General features: G+C 42.6%; 2 protein-coding genes and 2 non-coding genes across 5 annotated transcripts; all 4 read right to left on the bottom strand.

The window, feature by feature from the left end:
- Positions 1-6,424: 6,424 nt before the first annotated feature.
- Positions 6,425-11,804, bottom strand: rerglb (RERG/RAS-like b). Of its 2 annotated transcripts, none has more exons than XM_052060575.1 (5): positions 11,676-11,804; positions 10,658-10,714; positions 10,094-10,167; positions 8,022-8,197; positions 6,425-6,919 (listed from the first exon to the last, which is right to left on the bottom strand). In XM_052060575.1, the coding sequence occupies exons 1-5, from the start codon at positions 11,725-11,727 to the stop codon at positions 6,631-6,633; spliced, it is 648 nt and encodes a 215-aa protein (XP_051916535.1). In that variant the 5' UTR covers positions 11,728-11,804; the 3' UTR covers positions 6,425-6,630. The 2 variants fall into 2 exon arrangements, with proteins under 2 accessions (XP_051916535.1, XP_051916536.1); XM_052060576.1 differs by having other exon boundaries at positions 8,046-8,197; positions 11,676-11,796.
- On the bottom strand, positions 7,057-7,128 carry trnaa-ugc (transfer RNA alanine (anticodon UGC)). Its single transcript has one exon. It is a non-coding gene; the product is annotated as a tRNA-Ala (tRNA).
- trnaa-cgc (transfer RNA alanine (anticodon CGC)) lies at positions 7,343-7,414 on the bottom strand. Its single transcript has one exon. It is a non-coding gene; the product is annotated as a tRNA-Ala (tRNA).
- A 2,112-nt stretch (positions 11,805-13,916) lies between the features above and the next one.
- Positions 13,917-19,090, bottom strand: LOC127597498 (tripartite motif-containing protein 66-like). The gene is made up of 5 exons (XM_052060571.1): positions 18,651-19,090; positions 18,068-18,173; positions 16,505-16,579; positions 16,275-16,427; positions 13,917-16,000 (listed from the first exon to the last, which is right to left on the bottom strand). Exons 1-5 carry the CDS (start codon positions 18,953-18,955, stop codon positions 15,818-15,820), a joined length of 822 nt encoding a protein of 273 aa, XP_051916531.1. The 5' UTR covers positions 18,956-19,090; the 3' UTR covers positions 13,917-15,817.
- Between the last annotated feature and the right edge of the window lie 301 nt (positions 19,091-19,391).

Here is a 19,391-nt window from a genome sequence, read left to right on the forward strand (position 1 = left end):
TCATAAATGTGAGTTCTATTTTTTTTAACTACATTTAAACCGAAACATGATTAAAAACGGGTTAAAATAGAAACCTCATAATCATTTAAATAAAAAATGGTGATTCCCAGGACCGTCTAGGAAATACAGTCGTCATTTGGGTAAATTAACATAATTCCCGATGGCCACTCAGCCCCTGGTATGTAGTCAAATCTCACCGCTGAGAGTGCACTGATCGAGTAGACGCCACGCAGTGCCGCCTTTGCCATGTGTTGCGAGGCAGAATCCAATGGGCTGTGACCACCAGGACCAATAAAAAAATAGACAACTATCTGCCACGCCCACTATGAGTGTCTTGATTGAGTACAGGGAGAATTGAATCACGAGCAAAATAATACAATATCGTACTGTTAGTGGCTGTCCTTTTTCAACACAGCGCCATCTGCTGGATGTGATGGGACACTGTGTCTGCCACACTTCACACATCAAATGTACATGACCTTTTAAATAAAGCAACTTGGTTTCCCGTTCAGCCAAGGGACTCGCAGGCGTGCTACGGTTCGTTTTATTCATGAGTCAAGACTCTAAATAGGACAACGTGTGCTGAGTTCATTACTTATCGTTACCATTGAGCGCATTATTAGCCCCTGCAGATAGATTACTGGAACATGACAATGATTTTTCACGTCAGACGAATGCCACGCAGCCTCTCGGTCGAGCTCATTAGACGCCGCGGCGTAAACAACATGGCCCCCGGATCAGGTCGCACTAATTAACCAGCACCATCGACCCACTGTACTCTCATTATGCGGCCTCTCATCTGATCGCATGTAGGACGTCAAGGCGCTCAAGCATCGGCGCGCTAATTAATCAGCTGATGAGGTGCAAGCCGAGCTCCAGTTCCCCCTCACACCGGCCCCCCTCATCATCGTTTGCGGCCCACACGGGAGCTAATTAGTTCCATTATTAATGCGCCTAATTAAATAGTTTCTCCCGGTAATCACCCTGGCCGTGACAAATGGATGGCGCATCATTATTTTGACGTGCATGAACGCTAGCCAACGCGCAAAGCCGGCAAGACAACAGCCGACAACACTCTGTAAGTAAAGTAAACGATTGGCGGTTTACAAGCTTGTATATTGTTTCCCGTTGCTATTGTATCAGTGTATACTGTTGTATTTGTGGTCAGTCATTTAACTCTGAAATGCACAGTAGGTCAAATAATGTCCAAGCAGTGGTGAAACAAAGTGCAAATATTGTACAGTACTTAAAGCACAGGTGTCAAACTTAAGGCCCGGGGGCAGATCCGGCCCGCCACATCATTTTATGCGGCCTGTGAAAGCAAATTACGTGTCAACTTGCATGATCCTTGCTAAAAATGTGCACCGAAATGTCAGATTTTCATCCATCCATCCATCCATTTTCTTATCCGCTTTATCCTCAGAAGGGTCACGGGGCATGCTGGAGCCTATCCCAGCTGTCTTCGGGCAGTAGGTGGGGTTGCCCTGAACCGGTTGCCAGCCAATCACAGGGAACACAGGAACGAACAACCATCCGCGCTGACACTCACACCTCGGGACAATTTCGAGTGTTCAATCAGCATGCCATGCAGGTTTTTGGAATGCGGGAGGAAACCGGAGTGCCCGGGGAAAACCTACGCTGGGGAGGCCGGAGCTGGAATTGAACCCGGTGCCTCTGCATTGTGCGGTCAACGCGCTAACCACTGGATCACCGGGCCGCCCTCAAATTGTCATGTGTAATAAATAATAAATGAGATTTTGCAATCATTTAGTTATCCTGTTTACACTCAGTTCAACAATAATTGAACAAAGCAATATAGTTGACTGATTTCAAAATTAGTAATCCATTCATTTGTTGTGTAAAAATAATACAATGAGACGATTAAAAATGTTTGTGGTCTCAACTGTCATAGAATGGTACTCTGGGGGAAGACGTAACTCCAAAGTGCCCCAAGACAAAAATGAGTTTGACACCACTGACTTCAAATATTTCAGAGAAGCCATTTTTGTCATTCGCCAAAACAGAAAAGAAATAAGAAGAACATACACCTTCATACCTAAGTGGAACAAGTAAAAAGTCTTCAGGAAAATACTCAAGAAAAGTACAGATACCTGAAAAAAAAAATCTACTGAAGTAGTTAGGTGCTTTTTAACTCCCCACTACTGCAAAGACGGCCCCGGCTTAACATGGCGGCCTATTCACAGACGTGGGGGTACTATTAGGCTAATTGCACTAAGAGCCGTCTGTGGCTGACATTAAAGGTGAGCTGAGGTTAGCGCGCTAATTGGCCGCCAGTGGAAATAGAAAAAGCTTTTGGCCATCTGGTCGTGTCCTCTGTCGGGGGGGAAAACAAAGGGCAAAGACAAATATAGAAGATGTTTAGTGAGCTCATCTCGAAGCAGCTGCCTGTCGTGCGTGTGTTGGGGGGAATACTATACTGTTGTTTTTGCCACACACTGAATCAATATCCACACACACACACACACACACACACTTCAATTCCTGATTTCAGGAATTAGTGCGTCCTCGATACCTTGAAATACGGCCGGTGTTGGACTTATAACGGCACTCACCCATCCATAATGTCTACCGAATATCACGTTGCCAAGTGAAACTGTCTTTGAGGGCTGAATTTGCCCGTAAGGTAATTCTGCAATTCTTATGTGCAAGTGAAGAAAAGATTCATTCATTCATTCATTCATCTTCCGAACCGCTTGATCCTCACAAGGGTCGCGGGGGGTGCTGAAGCCTATCCCAGCTGTCTCCGGGCAGTAGGCAGGGGACACCCTGAATCGATTGCCAATCGCAGGGCACACAGAGACGAACAACCAACCACGCTCACACTCACACCTAGGGACAATTTAGAGTGTTCATTCAGCCTGCCACGCATGTTTTTTTGGAATGTGGGAGGAAACCGGAGCACCCGGAGAAAACCCACGCAGGCCCGGGGAGAACATGCAAACTCCACACAGGGAGGCCGGAGCTGGAATCGAACCCGGTACCTCTGCACTGTGAAGCCGACGTGCTAACCACTGGACTACCGGGCCGTCTGAAGAAAAGATGAGTTATCAAAATTTGCCACCACGCTCCGCTCACAAGTAATGGTGAAAACCCCAATGTTTTGCAAGTTGGCATCATTCATCTGTCTAGTGTCCATGCTTCCAATTTTGTAACAATCTCAAGAATAATTCAAAATTTGGCTTTGGAAAATCCTTGGATGATGACCCTATAATGGTATAATGGTCGTTTCAAACCAAAATGTCACATTACTTTTGTCTTGTTTTTTGAGACTGTTTTGTGCTTCTATTCATGATAGTTGTTTACCAAATTCCATGTTACTAAGCGAAACAGGCATTGGGGACAGAATTTTCCTAAAAAGCCATTTTGCAATGGACAGAAGAGGCGCTACTACAATCTTGATTTGGCCGCACCCTTTTCAATGGAGATTCCCGTCTTCTGGAAGTCATCCAATTTGTTGTCAGCGCTGCAGAGTTGTGAGATTGGCGCGACAGAGGATGTGCTCACCAGCTGTGAGATTAAGGAGAATTGATCGATGGCCCTCCTGATTGGCTGGCGCCACGTCCCGCCAACCATCCAATCCCCCCGTGGTCGGCGGGCTTGTCCTCAGCGGAGCCGAAAGCAATTCTTCCTCCTCACAGGGGCCAAATAAGAGCACTGACCTGAAGCTTCAAGGCCACGCTTGGAGGCGCCGTCTCCATCTTGTCTAGAAGAAAACCATCTCGCGGAAGGAGAAGAAACAAGAAGGGACTTAAATTAGAAACACCAGCATTGCATTGCGGAGAAAACAGGGGGAAGAGGTGATAGTTTTGCATTAAATATACCGGTATGTTGTTTTGTTTTTAATCACGTCTTGGTTTGTGCCCCAGTTTGTCCCTGAAATTACATGTCAATCAAACATCATGTGGGCAGATCATTGATGTGTTTGTCCGGGAGGAGATTTCTCAAAGGATTTACTGTTTTGGATAGAAAAGAAAATGTATTACAAAATGTATATTTAAATTCAGGTCAGTTTAATAAATAATGAAATATACTTTTTCTTAAATTAATATTGTTTGATCTTAATCAAACAAACTTAATGTTATACATGAAAATTATCATGAATAAAATTAGCAATTTTCCATAAAATGAATAGTAAAAAATCCAATGTGTTTATTTCTATTTTCTCGATTTCTTTTGTATTTTAACATTTTATTCAAAATTATCTTAAAGCAAATATTCTTTTTTAATGTATTTTTAGTTTATATCATAATTAATTTATTATTCAATGTTTTACATATGACTTACACGTCAATAAACAATCACAACTCGTGCAACTGTAAGTCAATCCCATGCCCGGAAAAAAATAATTATATTATTATTATTATTAGTTATTCGTCAAAAATGTGTTGACGTTTTTTTTTTTTTGTATTAAACGACAAATACTGCTGTGTTTTAAAGCTAAATTCTACATGACTGATTTATATCAGAACATTTCCTTCAAGTGATATAAAAATAAAGTTGTAAACTGAAACAGCTCGCAAGTGAGTGTACCCACAAGTCTCCGCGACAGTTAACTTCGTCTCCTCGCTGCATTTAGACGGCTCACTCACTCACCATCATGTACGAACTGTGTGAGGTAAGAACAATGATGCTGCTGCACACTTCAATGAATATGTCTACTCTCACTCTCTCTCTCTCTCTCTCTCTCTCTCTCTCTCTCTCTCTCTCTCTCTCTCTCTCTCTCTCTCTCTCTCTATATATATATATATATATATTATATATATATATATATATATATATTATATATATGAATATGTGGTGTGAACAAAGCGTCAAAACAACGTTATGTTAGCTTCCGTGACTGTAGTGTTACCTACTTCTATGTGTGACGTCATACGCCACGACAAAATCCATTTCGATCCCAATTATTTTTCGTCTGTTTCCCCTCATGTTATTGTTTGTCCATCCATCCATCCATCCATCTTCTACCGCTTATCCGGGGCCGGGTCGCGGGGGCAACAGCTTTAGCAGGGAAGCCCAGACTTCCCTCTCCCTAGCTACTTCTTCCAGCTCTCCCCGGGGGATCCCGAGGCGTTCCCAGGCCAGCTGGGTGACATAGTCTCTCCAGCGTGTCCTGGGTCTTCCTCGGGGTCTCCTCCCGGTGGGACATGCCCGGAACACCTCACCAGGGAGGCGTTCAGGAGGCATCCGAATCAGATGCCCAAGCCACCTCATCTGGCTCCTCTCGATGTGGAGGAGAAGCGGCTCGACACGGAGCCCCTCCCGGATGACCGAGCTTCTCACCTTATCTCTAAGGGAGAGCCCGGACACCCTGCGGAGAAAACTCATTTCGGCCGCTTGTATCCGGGATCTCGTTCTTTCGGTCACGACCCATAGCTCGTGACCATAGATGAGGGTTGGAACGTAGATCGACCGGTAAATTGAGAGCTTCGCCCTTTGGCTCAGCTCCTTCTTCACCACGACAGACCGATACAACGTCCGCATCACAGCAGACGCTGCACCGATCCGCCTGTCGATCTCTCGCTCCCTCCTGCCCTCACTCGTGAACAAGACCCCAAGATACTTAAACTCCTCCACTTGGGGCAAGATCTCCCCCCCGACCCGGAGGGGGCACTCCACCCTTTTCCGACTGAGGACCATGGTCTCAGATTTGGAGGTGCTGATTTTCATCCCAACCGCTTCACACCGCTTATTGTTTGTGAAACAGCTTTAAAATTGAAACGAACAAGCCAGAGTTAAAAAAAAAAGGCTGCTTTTATGTCTTTGCTGTCATCTAGTGACCAAACCGGTAGCCTACAGCTTGTGTTGTGCTCCAGTGAAGACCTTTTTATGTTCGTAAACACGCGGACCAGAGTGCTTCTTGTCATATAAGGACTCTGAGTGGACATTTTTCAATAACATTACACTTCTAGGTGGCAGAAGAGTAACTGACTCCCGCCGACTTGAACTTAAACGATGACAAAAACTTTATGTTTGGGAGTGCATGCTGCCAGACGTTCTCCATAATAACAAAAATAACATTTAGTTATTTGCATCTAGTTTACAAAATCAATCCAGAGCGACCTGTGGGTGAGTAGCATAGTTTGAGAGGATTTTGTAATAGTTGAAGAGCCACAACTCGGGTTTGTGTAAAATATTTGCTTCGGGTGTCTTGTTAGGAAATAACTTATTTTAATTTAAATATAACTCACATGTCATTTTTAACCGAAGACCTCCAGAAAGGATCAATAACAGTTGTCCATAGGTCCTGGGAAGCCACATTTTGATACTTTTCCCATCATAGACAGCAAATGGAGATGCCAGGGATTGAGCCCTGGACTTTGTACATGCGAAGCATGTGCTCTACCACTGAGCTACATCCCCACTTCTTGCTGCATGAGTTAGGTGACTGTATCAGGACTGATTTGAGTACAGGCTAGATTTTATTTACAGTGAATACAACTTGCCCGAGTGCAATTACAAACATTGTCAAGTGTTCTGAAACACAAAATATAAACAAGAATAATGTGATCATAGGATTAAGAGATATTGAGTTACATTTAAGGCACAGGTGCAATTTTCGTCTTGTTTCATTTGGAAATGTCTCTAAACGTATCGGTGATCCCTCGGTCACACCGACTTCCTTCTCTTTCCGAACACATTGTTGATCAGCTTGGCCATGGACTTGGACCCACTGTAGCGACGGCGGTCGGCGCGGTACTTCAGGTGCTCCATCACCTGCCTGATTAGCTGTGTGAAGAGCCCGGCGATGTCTTGGTAGCTCTCGGCCGCTGACACTTCCTGGAAGTAGCAGCGGCTCTCCTGCGCCAGGCAGCGGCCTTCGTCCTCGTGTACCTGCCGGATGTGACACAGGTCCTGCTTGTTGCCCAGCAGACACACGGGGACACCCAGCGGTTGCCTGGAAAAAGAACAACACTGTCAGGAGCAACAAAACACTTTCCCCGAAAAGGCCGTCCTATTTTTTAATTTTCCCTTTCAGTACTCTGAAGCAAATAGAATTTTGGTCATGTAATTGTTAATGATTTCAAAGGAAAATGGAGATGCTGGGGATTGAACCCAGGACCTCATACATGCAAAGCAAGCGCTCTACCACTGAGCTACATCCCCACTTGACTAACTGTGTCACTCTACTGAAGATTACCTTTGCCTTATGGGATAAATTCATTTTGAATGAAATGCCGTGTCCTTGTTGATATTGATGGCAAAACACAAAATCTGAGAATTTAAAGTTGAGTGTTGCTATCAACAATGACACTTAGTTTCATTCAAATTGAAATCTGGTTCAACCTCACTGGGTGAATTCGGCACTGATATGGGAAAATGGAGATGCTGGGGATTGAACCCAGGACCTCATACATGCGAAGCATGCGCTCTACCACTGAGCTACATCCCCACTGGTTCAACAACCTTTAACACCACATCAACTTTGTAACAGCAGGATTTCAAATGTCAAAAAGAGTCATTGACACAAAAAGCATGCACTGAGCGCCCACTACTGGTTTATCGTTGTTCGGACTAGTTTTCTATTAGACAGGGCTATGGCCCGCATCTCGAGACCTTTGAGCGAGAGTACAAAAACAGCTGATGGGTACGTTTTAAGGATAGGCTCCGAAAGAAAGTCAACACATCAAGCCTCAAGTCGGCCCGGGCATGGAAGCATTGGCATTCCAACCAGCTATTCCGGCATGAGGATCTGTGCGCAGCTTCAAAGGAAGTAGGACGGTGCTTTCTTAATGTTCTCTAAAGCTTTGAAGCACGTGCTGTTATCGTCTTCAAACCTTTCCTCCATATTGCTGCAGGAAACCATTTGTCAATGATGATCGGACACAAGATGATTGCACTAATCTCTATTCATGTTTGTTCCAGTGTCTTCAAAACTTTTAAGATGTTTGTCCAAAAAAAACATTGATTTGTTAGGGGATCCGAAGGACTTTGAAGGAGAATGCAACTATTTTAGATTGAGTTGAGATGAAAGAATAATCAGATAAGTTAAGAGTTACAGGGTGGCGGAGAGGGCTTCTGACCCTTTGCATTGGTCCTGCTGGCGGGCCTCACGGATCTGCCGCAGGATGTTCTTGGCGTCGAGGAAGGAGGTGCGGTCGCTGATGTTGTAGACCACCACAAAGCCGTCTGCCCACGCCACCGGTTCCTCCAGTACACACTTGGCCTCCGAGCGCTGACAACAAACAACACAAAACGGATAGAAGTGCTGAGCCCACTTGAACTTCTCTGCTCACTAAAACAGAAGCGCCTATAGAAATATATAAAAACCTTAGATGCATTAAGTACCGTATTTTACGCACTATGAGGCATTTCGGAGTATAAGGAGCACCTTCAATGAATGGCCAATTTTAAAACTGTTTTCATACATAGGGCGCACCGCATTATAAGGCGCAGAGAATAGAAGCTACAATAGTGGCTGCAGTTGCATTATGCATCCACTAGATAGAGCTATGCTAAAGGAATACAATATAATACAATACACCTTCTTTTATATAGAGCTTTCACAACCACTGCGGCTGTAACAAAGCGCTTTACAGATCATTTCAAATACTAGGTCCAAGAAATCAGAATATTGATCCATATATGAGGCGCTTTGGATTATAAAGCGCACCGTCGGCTTATGAGAAAATCAAATACTTTTGGGTGTGCCTCGTAGTGCGGAAAATACAGTCGTGTTAGCAGCTCTGCGTCGTAACAAAAGACGATTTTTCCGTTATATGGAGACGTCATTAACAACAATTACGATTCAAATAGACTTGGACACATGTTCGCTTCAACAGTGTCATGTGGATGTGGATTTTTTTTTTTTTTTACAATCCCGCTTTATCATGACATAAATTGTAATATATTGCCACCACTGTTTAATATTAATCTTAATAATATTTGTTTTCCTCATCCTCAATAAAAAGGCAACTGCAGGAGGATCTACAGTTGTTTCCACCACTGTTTGTGTAACCTTCAGGGTGATTTTCAGGAAGGTCCCGTCCTTGAACCGACAAAACTGTAAAATTCCTCCGGCTTTTCTGATTTCACAGCGTCTTTGTGCTCCAACGGATGCGACAATGTTCTCGGAGCTTGGGGCCATTCCAATAACACTTTTTGTGTGTGTGCGTGTGCGTGTGTGTGTGTGTGTGTGTGTCTTGTCTTTAAAGAGGCAGCACATGGCCTTGGGATACTCGCATGGATCGCTTCGGATTCACTGTTGATGACGTTTTGGATGGATAAGGACAATTCCAGGTCTGCTTATGTGAAATACAGCGAAGATTATTTCCATCCAGGCTGGATGAATTTTCGAATACCGGTATGTTTCAAGTCCTCTAAGTGGAAAACAACCTGGGTCTCGTCCACTTGGCAGGTATTTTTTTGTACCCCAATTTCAAGAAATATGTACTGGTTGAGGTTTGGCGTCTCACTCCTGAAAATCAAGTGGTGGCAGATTCAATTTCATTTTGTGTTTCTTGCATGGGTTTTCTCCGGGTGCTCCGGTTTCCTCCCACATTCCAAAAACATGCATGGCAGGCTGATTGGATGCTCTAAATTGTCCCTAGGTGTGAGTGTGAGCGTGGATGGTTGCTCGTCTCTGTGTGCCCTGCGATTGGCTGGCAACTGATCCAGGGTGTCCCCCGCCTACTGCCCGAAGACGGCTGGGATAGGCTCCAGCACCCCCCGCGACCCTAGTGAGGATTAAGCGGTTCAGAAAATGGATGGATGTTGGAAAATGAGTTAGTTACTGTCGCTAATTCCAGTCTCGGCAGAAGGGTATGCCTTTTGAAGTGACGCCAGGAAATCAGGAAAGACGATAAGCTAACATAGCAAATGAAACTGAGAGCAACAAACAAGGATGCTAAGCTAACATAGCACACAGATGGCGGCGCAAAAACTCAAACCAAATTAATGCTGGGAGACGGAAGGCTGCGCGGTATGTCTTTGAGGTCACGCCATGAAGTCAGGCAAAACATTGATTCTAACATTCATCCATTCTAAAACGGCTTTAAATTAGCATACCAAATCGGAGAGTCACAAACAAAGATGCTAAGTAAATGTTAAAGACAGATGGCAAACGTGGTACCTGGGAACAGGGATCAAACACCTCCAGGTTCAGATGCCTGCCATCGATGGACAGCCTTTTTCGATACAGAGAATCTGCGGTGACGCAAACAGACGGAACCCTCTTTCATACATGTTCAGGGTATTTCAGTGCAATCCTTAGATACAGTAAAATCAAATATGGCAGAGCTTGCACACATCTGCATTGAGAACATACTTACCGAATCGCACGCAAGCGCAGTACGAGCAGACTCAAGTTAAAAAAACAACCCCAAAAAACTTAAGTGATGCATACTTTTCAATCCTACAAAGTAGACCGCGAAGAAATTATCCCATATTATTTTTATTTCACCAATCCCCACACTGTGTGCGCACATATGTTTGTTTTTTCAGCTGGCAGTGCATGATTTTTCAGTGGTTAACTTTCTGCAAATATGCCACTGATAGAATATACAAACTTTGCTGGAGTTGCTCATTGAGAAAATGTTCTTCAGCTCGTGCCAGAAATGGCTCGGTGTTATGGCCTTAAAATAAAATCGCTTCTGCTCTTCACGAAGATAAAAAGCAAATGTCAGCATCAACTCACTGGTGTCGGACGCGTATTCTCCAATGAAGCGTCTGGTCAGGAAGCGCACAAGTACAGCTGGACAAAGAAGACGTTGAGAAACATCAGTGCAGCCGTTGTACAGGGGACGTTTCAAGTGTGTGTGTTTTGTGGGGGGGGGGGTTAAGGGTGGTGGGGAATGAACGTTAAGACGGTGCCAACGGTCGCTGCGAGCGTGCGGGTGAAAGCCAAGTCTCAGATGAAAGAGGCGACTGGAAGGCCTGTCAGCTTTTTCTGCTTGTGGGCCAACTTTGCGGCTTTGCACAGCATCGCTTTCAATTAGCAGCTCGAGTGCTGAGCGATGTTCGTGCTCCTCTGCGGACACAACCTTAGGCACACCTGCAGCGTCCAAAGGGCCGTTCATTTAGTCGTCCTTTCGTTACTCTCGTCAGTTTTGCACCGCAACATGGTGAGAACCGTTCCCAATTATTTTGACCCACTCATGATATTGAGTGTGGTAACCAATTGTTATTTTAATTTAAATACATATTAAAAAAGTAACTCAAATATAAAGTATACGATGATAAACCATAGGCTCTTGCATGCCCACAATCCTTGCAAGCATAAGCAGTTCAGAAAAAAGAATGATGGATGACCATAAACAGAAGCAAAATTGGTACTTTTCAAATTAATAAGCTATCATAATCATTAGAAAAAAATGCTGGGTCATAAAAAAACATTAATTCACGTGTTAATATAAAATAATGAAAACATTTCAACCAAATTAAAATTGTGAATCCAAGAAATACTGAAAAAATAAACAAGCCTTATCAGCATCCAATAATTATTCTAAGATGCTTTTTTTTTGTAATGACCAAATGAAAAAAACTTTAACCAATATACTTGAAATGAATTTGACAACAATCATCAGCACTGGAAAAAGTTTACAGTTGGAAGATAGTAAATGGGAAACATTGCCATCATATTACGAATATGCATTTATGGTTTCTAAAGTGTTTTACTTTAAATAGTAACTATACATCTCAACACAGAAGCTTACCTGATTTTCCAGCTCCCGGACTTCCCAGCAGGGCCAACTTGATGTCGTTCATGTTTGCTCTTCTGCGTTGGTTTGATTTCTTTTAACTAAGGCATGTCTCAAAACTGGAGGGAGGCGAGGGGAGAGAAAACAAGCGCTCCCCTCCCCCTCCTCGACGTTTCCTTAATTCTGTTTCTCTCTCTCTCATGCATTCAAAGTTGGAGGATTCAATGTGAAAACGATATTGTGAGGACGGTCATCGTTTTTCGAACTTTAATTGGTTTTCTTTCGGCGAGTGAATGGCCTTTTGGTTGGCCTCAACATTCCCGAAGACTCGCCAATTTTGGCATGCGTTCGTATTTTGGTGAAAAGGCATCTTCCAAAAAAAATAAAAAATAAAGATTTCTGATTCCACACAATAGAACATATATGTGCATCATCGCCATCTAGTGGGCCTTATGCATATTATAGCCTTTTAAATAGTTTTTTTTTTTGCAAGACAATGACCCACATTTCATTTTTGTCTTTCTCAGCTCCATTTTTTTTCACAATGGAACTTGGAATTTCAAACACAATATGGACATCAAGTCTTTCTTCCTCCAACTTATGACTTCCTACTTGCTCCAGACTTCATCAAAGTCACGTACACTTATTGAAATAATTAGCAATTTATTGAATTTTCTTACAGTGACATAAATAAATAATATAAATAAATAAATAGAAATAAAAAAATAAAAAAATACGGACAAACTTTTTTGAACCGCCACGGTCCGAGATCGCCACGTCAGGCTTTTGTCGTAAAAGTGAGATGGGAGCATCCGACAGATTACCCAGACACGCATCGGACGAGAAATCCCAACGGGTAGTACGCGCTGCCAATAAATCCCCCATCACAAGCCTTTACATTTTACATGCACTGAGCGTCGACCAATAGAATTCTTGTTCCTGTAACTAAAAACACATTTTTCTTCCTGGCTGACTTCCATTCCCGGTACTTTGGACTCTTTTCCAAGTTTTCTTTTATTGGTGCAAGGTTACAATTTGATCCCTTTCAAATGATTCCAACCAGGATGCAAACAGTACAGGAATATCATTGATAAAAATCAAGCTCATAGTTTTGTGTTTGCGGCGATTGCGATGCCCACGCTTTCTGGCTATTCCATGTTAACAATCATGTTCCACATTAGTCCGAGCATCAGGAATCCCATCAGTCAATTACGGGCTCAATCAAGCAAACCTCATTCGCCTTTTTTGGATGTTCTCTCTCGTTCCCGTGTTGACTTTATCGAATGCTACAACGGGATTTGCATACCCGAGTCAAAAGATGGAATGAAAATGTTGTTTACGGAGAGATGTTCTCTTCATTCAGCGATGTTTAGAGATCACTTTTACACTTGCATGAGGCCAGCTAATCAAACCCAGAGAGTTCTTTGGACAAAATGAGGGCCACCCTGAAAAGTGAAAGGTTGAAAAAAAAGTGTAATCTGATGCCAAAAAGGAATACATTTTAAAGCTAAGAAGTCATACATCAAAGGAAAAAGGTCTTAGGCTACATCTTCAGAAAAAAAAATATATATATATATATATATATATATATATATATATATATATATATATATATATATATATATATATATATATATATATATATATATACATGTGTCAAATCAAGTACAACTTTATTTTCAAATATGCTGTATGTGGAATTTCCTCCCTCTTAAACAGACAACAAGAGGAGCCGCTGCGGGTGCCCGCACCGCCATCAAAGCAACACTTAACATAAAATGACAAAATAATACAACACAACACAATATATATATCCTATAAGATATTTTTTTTTTTGTATTTTTTTTCTTTAAAAGTGTGACTTTTCCATGATCATGGGTAAACTATTTATTTTTTAATTTGAAAAAAAAAAGTTATTTTCCACAAGCATGCAAATCGTACTTAAAAAAGAAAAAAGGCATGTCATTTTTAGGCTAAAGTTGTCATTTTGCAAAAATACATTCATATGTTTTTGGGATCAAAAGCTTTAGATTATGGGCAAAAAACTGAATATAATTTGGTGAATAAAGGTTGGTGATTACAAATTAATATTTTCTGAGTTTTGTTGGGTGAGTTGTACTTAGCAAAATCATCATTTTCCAGATAAAATGTCATATATTTTCAACATAGAAAGTACCATAATTTTTAATGGGAGAATTTATTTATTTTCAAGAAAAAAGTCAAAACGCTGAAACTCAAGAGACTAAAGTTGTATACTTTTGAGCTTAAAATAAAATCGGACACTTTTAGGATGAAGTCTAAAGAATTTCCAGAAAAACTTTTCGAGCGATCACGATCTTAATAGTCATACATTCGAAAAGTATTATTTTTCAACATATCATCCCTCAGTTTTGAGAAATTCTTTCAATTTTCAACTTTAAAAAAAAGTGTGTTATCAACATGATTTCCCGCATTTTTTCGAACAAAAAAAAAGATGCACATTTTCAAGACCCCAAAAAAGTCTTATTTTCCAGAAAGAGTCAACATGAATAAAGTTGGATATTTTTCCCTAAAATGTCAAGCACACGCCGGGGAAAAAAAATCCTGCAAACAACACATTGGCAGAGTGGTTACATCATGCGTGCAGCCAGCAGTCTGACTGGCATGTTTTTGTGTTTATTCTGCTCAAAAGGTTTAATCTGCCACGTGTGACCTCCAGAGCAGTACAAAAATCTACCGTATATGTGTTCAAAAATCAACTCTTTATCCCCAAATTTGGGCACACGGGGGAATTGGTTTTCTTTTCTTTCTGCATTTTTATTATCCTTGTCATAGCGCAAGTCTCTGATTATCATTTTTTTTCTTAGCTTGCAGACAGACAGATGTGACGTCCAAGTTAAACATCCCCCATTTATCCCTTCTCTAAACGCCGCTTCTCAGGGAGGAAATGAGCAGGAGTGACCCCGAATGACACGTGAGGGAGGTAGAGTGAATCTCCTCGTACGCATGTAGCTCTTCCTCTTCATTATCTTCCTCATTCAGCGGCCACACTCGTTCTTTTGATGTCCGAACAGAAAACATTCCAGGTCAAGAAGAAATGGGATGGAGCTGTTTACCGGATGGATTAAAAGCCAGTTGAGGCACTCGAGATAAAAACCCCCAACATTTTGTTATGCTTTTCAAATGTATCTGAGCGTGATCCAAAAGACCCTTAAAAGCTCCGCACTTGCTCCCCCTCCTTCATGTTCTTCTCTGATCTGAGAGCCAACGTTTACAGATTTTGTCTTATCAGAACACTTTCTCCACCGGAATGGCTTTTCATGGCTCTTTTTTGTGACAAATGATCTTACGTCCAAGTAAGTTGTTTGAAAAGCGACCAAAGGGAGAAAAAAAAATTAAACGGTTGAAAGAAAAACTGGAAAAGCAACGTTTGGGACCATTTTAGTTTGCCAGGTTGCGATGCATTATAATATTTTGTGCTTTGGCACAGTCGTGTGTTTCTATTTTACATTTTTGGAAAATTACAAAATGTTCTGTTCTGGCAAGTACAATACAGTGTGCTAAGATATTTAAGTTTTAATTTTATGATTTGATACATAGCAAATTGACAGTATCATGCCTTAAGCTACAAGTAGGTTTTACGTGATCAGAGAGTTTAGAAAAGAAGCACACACAAAAAAATGATACTCAATATATCATTTTAAAGAACTTGTATATGTACTGGCAGGGGGCTTTTGCTCAAACTATTGCCAACATGGTTCAACAGCTGCAAAATAAGTCCAAACACTTTGTTACCAGCTACGCCAAGTAACCTACTGCTCGTTTTTGGAATGCTACGTGGCGCCAATGTAAAATATGATACGAAACATTACAACAACATCGCCTACAGTTAACAGAGAATTATGCTAAAATGTTGCAACACATTTTAAATAAATGATGACATGATACAGTACAATCAATCGCTAATCGCACATGTACATGTATCCTAGCCTGTGCTATGATAAAATGCAACAAGATACATATAGTGTTTACTTACAGTACATTACTCAAAATATTTTACATTCAGTTATGCTATACGACGCTAAGACGCATTGTGGTAACTTAAAATATGTCACGATTAATCAAGATGCTTTCTGATCACTGAATAAGATGCGTACGATATAGTAGTGCTTATTACTTTACGATTCACGTCTCTTCCTCCTTCCTCCCCCCTCCTCTTCCTCACGGCGCCACCGCAGGCGAGCTCGCTCCATCCTGTCCTGGTTGGCCGACGGGAAGGTCCTGTCGGGGAAAATCTCCCTCAGTTTGCTCAGGAAAAACACCTCCAGGTTCCGACCGGCCCGGGCCACCTCCGAGTCGGGCTGCGGGCAAGCCGGAGTAGAACAGCAAGGTCAGAGAGCCTGTTTCATTTATGTGACTTCAACATCACACCGCTAATGAGGCCCTAATTACTTGACTTTTGAAGCACTTGCGCTCGAGGACTCTAATGAGAGCTGATATGTGTCCTGAAAGTCCCATCCACTACATGTGATCCTGCAATGCGGTATGCTATGATGTGCTAAAATGATGTGTGGGACTTCCTCCCAAACATAAACGCCACAATTCAACAATTTGGCTTTGCGAATATGGACTTACATAGTTAAACGTAGCACAGTTCTTGAGCATGAGCAGGACGTCGTGGACAAAGAGTTCTGGCATGAAGTAGTGCAGGGTGTTAGTCTTGTCCAGCTTCCTGCGGATCAGCGACAGGTCCACAGGCCTCTTAATGACCTGGTAGTAGTTCCTCGCCTGAAGCACAGCCAACGGACCACTTCAATGTCAGGGAAAAATGTGAGACGGTGCTGGAAGAGTTTAAGGTTACCGACCAGGCGACTGACGGGCTCGTGGAAAGGAGCGCTTAGCGGGTGAACGTACAGCAGTAATGTCAACTTCTCACATCTCTGTCGAGAGGAAAAAAAGAGCACAGCACAACTTTTAGAAGTGGAATAAGTTGCAGTAAAATACTTTGAGGGTACAATACCTAACGCTACTATACATTATGATCAATTACAAGACAACATTATGCTTTGATACATTTTGACGAATTACGATAAGATAGGGGCGGCCCGGTAGTCCAGTGGTTAGCACGTTGGCTTCACAGTGCGGAGGTGCCGGGTTCGATTCCAGCTCCGGCCTCCCTGTGTGGAGTTTGCATGTTCTCCCCGGGCCTGCGTGGGTTTTCTCTGGGTGCTCCGGTTTCCTCCCGCATTCCAAATATATGCATGGCAGGCTGATTGAACACTCTAAATTGTCCCTAGGTGTGAGTGTGAGCGTGCATGGTTGTTCGTCTCTGTGTGCCCTGCGATTGGCTGGCAACCCATTCAGGGTGTCCCCAGCCTACTGCCCGGAGACAGCTGGGATAGGCTCCAGCACCCCCCGTGACCCTAGTGAGGATCAAGCGGTTAGGAAGATGAATGAATGAATGAACGATAAGAAGCTAGCTTACAGTAAAGATACATTGCGCTGCTAATTACATTGTGCTAAATTACAATGTGCTACGGCACGATACTGTACTGTACGATTAAGCCTTGATATATTATACACGGCATTAAGATGTGAACCCTGATGAAAAATTGACATTCACTGTCATGGTTCTGTTCCGTTGGTGACCAACAGGTGTCATGTCCTGCTACCGCCACTGGGTGGCATTAGGAGGTGTGGGATCCGTCCGTTGACTGTTATGGTTCTGTTCCGTTTGTGACCAACAAGTGGCATCGGAGGGCGCCTCCTCCAGCGTCGCACCTGTTGGTCATCATGTTATAAGCTTGTTCGGTTAAAAGGACTGCCACGCTGAGCACTCCACGTCGGATCGTTGTTTTACTGTCCCGGTGTCTTGGTTTGTTGTTCCTTTGGTTTATCTGGGTCTTTCAGGACTTTGTTTTTGTTAATACATTTGGTTCAGTACTCTTCTCCTGTCTCCCTGCTTTTTGGTCCTCTACCCACCACGCACAATCATGACAACTCACTATATTCACAAACACTGGCCATTCAATGGGATATGGACTTAAACATTATAAGTGACAATTCAATATGTTATGTTCGAAGATGGTATATGTTACGTTACAATACACCATGATAAGATATAATAAATTGGATTAAGTCACTGCATGATATTTTTGGGCTACGATGCATTATAAGTGCATATGCATTGATTTGTATCGTATGTTAGCCGTTGTGCTAGGCTAATATTCAGCCTACAACACACAAGATATGATGCATGTTCCGATGCTTTTTGCTCACCCTCTGATACATTACAGTCATAATATCCTTAGAGTATGATTTCGTACCCTACGTTTTGTGACACACAGGACATATTGCACAAAGTTACGTACTGTAACAAGAATCAAGGATGAGAACCGATGCAATATAGTAAGCTACGCGATTGTCACCCTCTGGTCACGGTGAGACAGGGCATAGGGAACGTTGACTCCCTCGCGGCGGAAGTTCTCAGCTGGGTCGTGGTCAGTCCTGCACAATGTACATGTCCAGTCACCCCTAGAGGACAGCAGGGCCTCACTTTAGAATACTGGAGTGTTTGCATTTTAGAAATTCTCATTCGAAATAGTAGTATCTAATTCATGGTCAAGATGTAAAATTCTTATTGAACTGCTTTAGGGCTTTCTCTACTCAGGTTACCATCTTGCAAAAAATTAGCATCCCAACTGTTAACATTTTAATGATTCTGAGATGTACTAGCAATCAATGGTAGTCTTGCTACAGTATTTATGTGAGCTCTGCACATGTATTACAAATAATCCCCGACCTAAGGACAAGATGCAAAGTCCTTATTGACTTCATAGCCTACCAACTGTTTGCATTTTATGAAAAAAAAACAACCCACCCAATTACAGGGAAAGCTGTAAAATCATTATCTATCTGGCTTTTGTTGATATCTTGCTGTATGTTAGCATAGCAAATTAGCATGTTGGGATTTTATCGGTTCTGAATTAGAAATAGTAGCCAAATACGCACGTTGGGAAGGTAAGCAGGGAAGGAACGTGACAGGCCAAGTGGTAAACTTTGGGACAAAGATCACAGCACAACAGATCTCCTCCGTTCAGACACACGGCGCAGAAGTCTTCGCTCTCCGTGTCCTTGCTCTCGCCTCCGCCGTTTTGGATCGCCTCCTGTGTTGGAGGTGGCTCGACACATTTTGATTCTTGTATCTGGTCTTCTGGCTCCAGATCAAGCACCATGATCATCTCCCGGTCTGGATCCAAGTAGAAAGTATCCGGGTCAGCCTTCCCGGAATGAACCAGGATGTATGCTGGGTTCATATTTGGAGAAACGTCAGGATGAAGTGGTTCCACACAGGATGTTGTTGTGCTGTCATCCTGCCAGAGGTGGGAGTTTGTCACATATGTGCAAGTCAGAAGTAAGCCTTAAGTATCAAGTCCCGCCACAAACTGAACAATGAATGTGAATGAACTATCGAGCAGTGTGCCGGGTTCTGCAACTAGCTTTCTGCAACATATTCCCTAACAATCTTCAACCGGCAACACTTGTAGTAGTTCCAAGTCATAATTGGCATTAAGTATGTCTCGAGTCAAGTCATGTGACGCGAGCCCCCCACCTCTGTCTCTTGGATCTCCAGAATGTCAAATGCATTTGAATTGACTTTCTCCTGAAAAGAAAATCACCATCAACAATCTTTTCCTGGCATGAATCATTGTTATGCTTATCATGGTTCATTTTTGCACCTGCCAAGGACAA

Source organism: Hippocampus zosterae, chromosome 3 (assembly GCF_025434085.1).
Source record: "Hippocampus zosterae strain Florida chromosome 3, ASM2543408v3, whole genome shotgun sequence".
Lineage (NCBI taxonomy): Eukaryota > Metazoa > Chordata > Actinopteri > Syngnathiformes > Syngnathidae > Hippocampus > Hippocampus zosterae.